The sequence below is a fragment of the Acanthaster planci genome, linkage group LG08 (genome assembly GCF_054643075.1).
Source record: "Acanthaster planci isolate LZ-2023a linkage group LG08, COTS_SCS, whole genome shotgun sequence".
Classification (NCBI taxonomy): domain Eukaryota; kingdom Metazoa; phylum Echinodermata; class Asteroidea; order Valvatida; family Acanthasteridae; genus Acanthaster; species Acanthaster planci.
Genome location: NC_141784.1, coordinates 3,160,112 through 3,167,403, shown reverse-complemented (window position 1 = coordinate 3,167,403; position 7,292 = coordinate 3,160,112). Strand labels below are relative to the sequence as shown.

General features: G+C 40.6%; 1 protein-coding gene across 1 annotated transcript in view; it reads left to right on the top strand.

Annotated features, from left to right (window-relative positions):
- The window catches only part of LOC110975995 (atrial natriuretic peptide receptor 1-like), a 29,267-nt gene continuing 21,975 nt past the window's right edge, over nt 1-7,292 (top strand). The window contains exons 1-6 of the mRNA XM_087139921.1: nt 1-875; nt 2,908-3,053; nt 3,744-3,899; nt 4,644-4,779; nt 5,352-5,446; nt 5,993-6,131. Of these exons, the coding sequence (XP_086996047.1) occupies nt 188-875; nt 2,908-3,053; nt 3,744-3,899; nt 4,644-4,779; nt 5,352-5,446; nt 5,993-6,131 (1,360 nt within the window). The 5' untranslated portion in view covers nt 1-187. The remainder of the gene's footprint in view (nt 876-2,907; nt 3,054-3,743; nt 3,900-4,643; nt 4,780-5,351; nt 5,447-5,992; nt 6,132-7,292) is intronic.

Here is a 7,292-nt window from a genome sequence, read left to right as displayed (position 1 = left end):
TGGACATTGGAGTGCATACCACAAGCAGCAGATAAAACCCGAGTGTCATGATTGAAATCCGTCTGAGTGTGAGTGAATAATGTGTTGCCTTGGATAACTAACAGCAGTTTCACAAACAGGAAATCTATAGATCTGGTTGCGTCAGTGAATGATTGTTCTCAGTCGTATACTCTTTGCACTTTAAAGAATGCCCCCTCCAAGCAGTTTAGTTTTGTTGATAGTTTTCGAGGTGATAAACTTACAGATTTCTGAAGCGGGGACGTTTGATGAATCTCCAACAATTCACGCTGGACTTTTGTTGGAGACTGGGGGTGCCGAAAGCTTTGACCGCGTCCGCATCCAGCCAGCCGTTGATATCGCCCTGGAGACTGTTAGACGTCGCGTGGACACCGGTGTGTACCTAAACTTCAGCCTCACGTACGAGTACCAATCCACCGGTACCAGATGCATCCCGTCCCCCATGATCGCTCCCGGTATTGCCTCCGACATGTTTCACCGGCGGGGGGTGAGAGTGTTCCTTGGTCCGGGTTGCAGCTTTCAGTGCAAGACAGTAGCCGACCTGGCTGCTTACTGGAACGTCCCGGTCCTTACTGGTGCAGCGACGTCAGGGGATCTTGGCAACAAAGACGCGTACAGGACGCTAACACGCAGCGGGTTCCACCTCGGCCCACTGGGGCAGTTTGCTGTGGCTCTGTTCAATAGGTGGTCTTGGACTCGTTGCGTTGTCATCTGGGACGACGTTGGTCTGTGGAGAATCATCTCGTTTACTATTAGGAGCAGATTACAGCAGGCAGGTATATATGTCCATTCTGTCATCCTGGATTTGCAGAAATCTACACAAGATGCCTTGGATGCCGCAGCTCGAAAGGGAAGAAGTAAGTGCTTAAAGTTACCACATACTACCGTTACTCTGCGTTTAAGTTAACGAACCATGCAGTCATTTGTTGTGTGTACTCTGGAACCAACTAATAGGACTTTGAAACAACAGTACGTCTTTTCAGTTTAGAAATTAAAGCAAAAGTTATAAGTGGATGAAAACAAGTACAATGGATTAGTAGTTTGATGGTTTGACGTGTTCGCCTTTCGTAATTTATAACATGCTCCCACCTTTGGTCGCGTTCTTCCTATGGCCTTTAAAACTGCAGTTGGACGTTGGTAAAAAGTAACCGAATAATTCCCAATGCAGCTTTAAGACAATCAGATGATAATATACAGTACATACTACTAAATGCTCAATGAAAATTAATGGGACAGGTGTCCATTTTGATCGAATTCTAGGTAAACTCGAAAACCAACTAAAAGGTGATGTTTCTGCAACCATTGGCTTCCCAAACAAGTTGCAAATAAGCAAACTGAGAGTTGTCTATAATGATTATTAAAAGGGACCGCGTGCGGTATCTCTTGTAACTTCCGATTCAACCTGATTTTCAGACGCCCCAGTACCTTTTACAGCAAGTCTCTGCGCTAAAAGTTGTCAGAATTTTGGATATTTTGCATTCTTAATATCTCCCCCCCCCAGTTCAATACAGTGGGCCAGCGAGCAAAGTTCTTCCCGAGTATTCTCACAGCTGAAAGGTTTGTTACACCATTTGAGCAGACCCTCAAATAAATAATCTCTTCGAAAAAAAGTACTATTCTCGTCAAAGAATCTTTAATTTCCGTTGTGAGTGCACTGGTAAGAATGTTTTGCTCACTTTTGCAGCTTGGTGTTACAGGAATCCCGCTGCAAATAGTTTTGAGCTCCTCAGCTATCTTATTGCGAAATATTTCTACGCTAAAGCAATTAACTTAACCGGTACTTTGCCACGTAACAAAGATTTGAATCGTTGCAAGGTGGAGGCTAGACTAAGAAAAGGTAAAAAAAAAAGTGAAGGAGATCGATTTCAAATGGCGCACCTGCAAACCTTCTCTTAGTCGTAGCCGTGTATAATTGTTATACTTAACGTTTTCAAGGAAACTATTAAACTGGATCAAACTTGGTCTGCATACGGTCAGGCTGACAAATATGCTGCATTTAATTAAGGTCATGCAGTGTTTTATAATTTTGATGTGTCACTCACAAAGCAAAGTTATAAAGGCACAATTAAAAAATTACATTGGCAGTATTAACGACGGAACCCACAGTTTGAATGCCATTTTCACTCGTTCCCGTAAATTCTCATAGAAGTATTCCCATATGAAAAGTTTTGATACCAAATCGGCCTGCTTTCAGATGAAATCATGTTAAAAACCCTGCATGATTGTGATGGCACTGAACAAATTGTATTCAAAAGCTTATATCAAATTACGATATAAAACGCGTCAGAGTATCCAAAAGTAGTGTACATCAAATCTGAAAACAGACGTTGGTCGGGCAAGGTATTGGACCACAAGAACAACGCAGCTACATGCACGCAAAAGATAAACAACAAGAAGTTTAACATTCGTAAACTCCTTTACCTTCGTAAACATATCTGACTGACGACTTGGTTTCAAAAACGTAAGGCGTAATCCTTAAGGTCAAGCTGTTTGAGGTTCACTGGTCGTCCTCCAAGTCCGCTGGATACGCCACAGTTTGCTATGGTCTCGTTTAGTTCGGCCTCTTTAGTTGTTTCATCTGGCTTGCCTAACCAACCATTATGTAAAACGACAAGCACGACTGATGATATACCTTACATGCACGGCTTGGCAAGAGGCCATTAAAAGTAATTAGTTAACCCCCCCCCCATCCGTGGCTGCCTTTCATATTCGCGTTGAAGATCATGGCCTTTTTAAACAAGCCATAGGTTCTGAAAATTCTATTCAGTGTAAAGGAGAGCTTCCGGCTCTGTGTTCTATTTCCATGGTTTCTTGGTCTGATTCCGCACTAAATTCTCTTAAAAAAACTGAAACGCTAGTGCGGCTTACTTTATTTTGATTTTCTCATAGTTATATTTGTAATTGCTCCCGTGGACGTGGTCCGGGATATCATGATCAAGGCGTACCAGGCGGGATACACCAGCGGGGAGTATGTCTTTTTCTCTGTGCACTTGATCAACAACAGGTGGCGCTTCGGAGACTCATCATGGCAGCAGGTATAATGTTACTGAACCTTAATGTTCAGAAAAATAATACACAGAATGTAAAGGAGATTAAATATTCTTCTACCCAATGCCCTCTTCGAGATGTGAGATGCAACTGGTAAGGAATTCCGTGTATGCTCAAAATGGATGGTTTGTGTTAGGAGCAAACCATTTTTTTTCTGGGGGAAATTTCCGGGGGTTGCACAGCAATCGTCAGCAAAAATTGAGTTTTAAACAACAAACGGCTAGAGGGGTCAATTTGTAGTTCTGATTTTCATACCCTTCATCGTCTCTTTTTTATTTTCTTCTTTCACCCTTTCATCCCTTTTTTTTCTGTGGGAAGCGCTCTTTAATGTCACTCAGTGCAAATGTTTTTGTTGAAAGCGACTCAGATTAATGTTTTTTTCGGGGGGACATATTTAGAATGGTAATAGTGGCCTGTCTGAAAGACATTCTTGAAAGTAGTGGAGGGGATTCGCTTCACTGGCCTCGGAACGCATTCGCTACATATTCCTTCACAAGAAAAAAAATCTGCTTAGCGCTTCAGAGAGCGTAAAAAAGCAGAGAATCTTTTCAGAAGGCGCAGAGATAACAAATGCTATCCAAAAGTTTGGAAAGCTATCTCTGTGATGTGCCATATGTCAGTGTTAAACAATACATTTAATGCATTTGGAAGGTCTGGAATTTGATCTTAACACACAGGGAGACGCATTCGACGCCGAAACTAAACTGGCCTTCGAGGCCCTGATGACTTTCCGTTTATTCGAACCCAGCAACGATGACTTAAGAGACTTCCAAGAGGAGTTGGAGCTGCGTCGAAAGCGAGATTTTAATTGGACAAGTCCAGCTGGAGACGACGTATGCCGAACTTGTTTAGGTTGCCTTTAACTATTGCACGAGTTTAAATACAGAAACCCATTACAAAAAAATCTAAGAAAAATGAAAAAACCAACAAAAAAACCGGGCCACATAAAAATGCATCCAATTTCGTCTTCCCCTATGCAACCTTCAAACATCTAAAACTTCTGATGGCATTGCTGCCTTCTGGAAGTCAACGTTGTTGATGATGAATGATGGTGCATCATTATACTATGCCTAAATTCATTACCGAAATGCATATGCCCAGGTATTTATTTTAACCGTTGCTTTTTCACTCTATAACGAGCAGGTTAGCACATAAAAGACTAACCAGTTCAAGTACAAAAAATTTATGTATTAGCTTTCGAAGGCAAAAAAATGCAACCCATGGGGTTGTTTGTTGGGACTATTTGTTGACTAAGAAAGCAAATGCAAAACTTTGATTTATATTGAGGCTGGTTTTTAAAAGTGCCCTTTGATTAACATTGACTGATATATAGCTGTCCACCATTTTTGTCTGAGAAGTTAGAAATTTTGCTGTTAGCTACGAGTACACAGGTACTTGGAATTGGAAAGTGGTGAATATAAGATTATAATTTTTGAAGAGAAAAGGTCTCTTTTTATCTTGACATCTCTAAAGCATACGAACTCATACAAAATTAAAAGGGTCAAGAAATGTCCACGATTTTATGAAAACAACAAAGTGAAATAAAGGGTTTGAATCTATATCTCTTTTATCTGCAGTATAATTTCTTTACAAGCGCCTTCCATGACATCATCATCTTGTTTTCTCTCGCCCTAAATGAGACTTTAAGCGAGAATGGCAGCTTGTTAGACGGTTACACGCTCTCCAGGAAAATGTGGAATAGGACGTTCCAAGGCAAGGATATGTAGAGAATACTTCCCCATTACACTGAATCCTGGAATTTATTTTACAAATCTAATTAATTAAAGGTTATTATACTGACATAGTCAACCAAAATTTTAGATCCATCTTAGTACATTAAAGTCTTTAAGAGTGTTTTTAAGGAAACATCTTACACAAGACTATAAGCTTGGGGAGGAGTTTGGTATTTCAATTCAGTATAAATAAGGAGGCACAAATTGTGCAAGCGGCATAAGGGCATTGTCCTATTTCTAAAAGGTTTCCAAACTGACCACAGAATACCCCGTGCATTCACGTTCGTGGACGGTTGGAAACATTCACGTTTTCCGTTAACCTTTGCTGTCAAAACTGGAAACAAATTTCTATTCAGAATAATGGAAATGGTGAATGCACGCGAAAGGGGAGAAACGCTTTCCTTTCTTTGGTCATCATGATTACGGTTTACTCAAATAATGATCGAATGCAAATGTTTGGGACTGAGATTCAGACCTGCTCTATCAACCTTAGAAGTCAGAAATTGTGCCGGAAGATTTTTTGTTGATTGAACCAGTGTTGTTTCTCCTCAGGGGTCTTTGGCAACGTCTCTATAAATGCAAACGGAGACCGCGACACTGACTACTCTCTGTGGGACATGACTGATGCAGTGAAAGGAGACTTTATGGTACGTTGTTGGTGTGCACTGCACACCATTTCTCTGAGCTCTCATTTTGATAACGCGTAGCTTTTAATCAATCAGTGAACAGCGGAGCGTTTTGGCAGTCACTTATACCGAAGATGAGTATGATTCTAATGCGTCTGAGATTTCTTTGGTAATTTTAATTGGGTAAGAATTGCACGTGATGAATCCTGAGAGCAATAAAATCAAACGAATTAATCACCCAACGCACCTTTGTGTAACTTAGTTCCGCTTGCTGTTATACTCTTAGTTTTCGTTTTGTATTGTTTTCCTGTTATTTTTGGTTCCATTTGTTTTTTATTTGTTTATGTATTTCATTGTTTGCAATTCTCTTGATTGACAATCTAAATGGTGGCTGTCCCGTTCAGCAAATTCTTTGTCATACTGTACTGATATTTATTTAGGATTTGAATGCCTTATTTCACATACACCTGTATTGCTTTTGTAACTTTGTTGAAAGCAAATTTGTAAAAATAGTGACTTTGCAATGTGTAGATACAATGGATTATTTCTTTCTGATTTGTATCCAAGGTGGTGGCCAACTTTTACGGTGCGACAGGCGAGCTCAAATTTGTAGGTGACATCGCTTGGCCAGGAGAGGTGACGGGTCCGCCGCCCGACACTCCGTTGTGTGGGTTCGATAACGAGAATCCTGCGTGTCACATACAAGGTCATTAACGGATCGGGAACCAAACCGCAGTCTAGCGACGATGCCAGAATATGCATACGCCGCTCGATGGTGCAACGATGACGTAATTTTTGATATATTTTTAGTTTACGATTCGTAGATGACATCCATCTCTCAAGTTTATCGACCAAAAACGTCAATACAAATTGATCTGATTGATCAGATTTACTGGAAACATGCTACCCCGATCTAAATGAAACTTTCCTTCCATTTGGTATCTCTAAAAGTGGATCGAGGATTTTTCGGTCGAATCTTGCACTGGAGGTGTCGAATTCGGTGGGTGGGAGAGTCCAATTCTGCCGATGAAACGTTTTCGAGAAAAAAAATTAAGATTTGCCGAAGTTTACTTTATGTAGGAAAATTTAAAAATATAAATTTCCATCGATTCACCCTGGCAAATTTTATATCGTGGCGATTTTCCAAAATAACGATCGGGAATAATTTTGCCATAGACTCCATGGTAACGGCAACGGCGGCCATGTTGGCTGCCAGCATTTCAAACCTGTTTATTTTCCCAAAAACTCGAGAGAAAATTACATTATAATCACATGACCTGATAAAAATGACGTCACTGCCACTTGAACAAGCGACATAAGCAGAAACTAGGGACATCGCTAGATTGTGGTTTGGTCCACGACCCGATGAAGCCTGGAAGGGGACAGAGGGGATTTTATTTTCATATTACAAATTTGTTCGCACGAATTACAAATTCGTTCGCACGATTTGTAATTTTGTCCATACGAATTGTAAATTCGTATCATTTCGTTCGTACGAACTACTAAAGAGTTCTTAATTCGTTTGCACGAAGTGTTATTTTGTTCGTATAAATTCGTGCGAACAAAATAACGATTCGTGTGAACGAATTTGTAAAACGAAACCCTCCTGTCCGTTCTTCCTGGGCTTCATAAATACGCAACTCACACGCATACACTTTCCTTCAGTTGTGCGAACGAAATAAAAATTTGTGAGGAGGAAATAACAATTCGTACAAACGAATGAGTAATTCGTGCGAACAAATGAGTAATTCGTGGGGACGACTCATTAATTCGCAGGAACGAAATTACAGTTCGCGCGAACCAATTTGTAAATCGGAAAAAACCTGCCCCTTCTCGGTCACGGTGCTTCCGTGCATAGATCACAGAT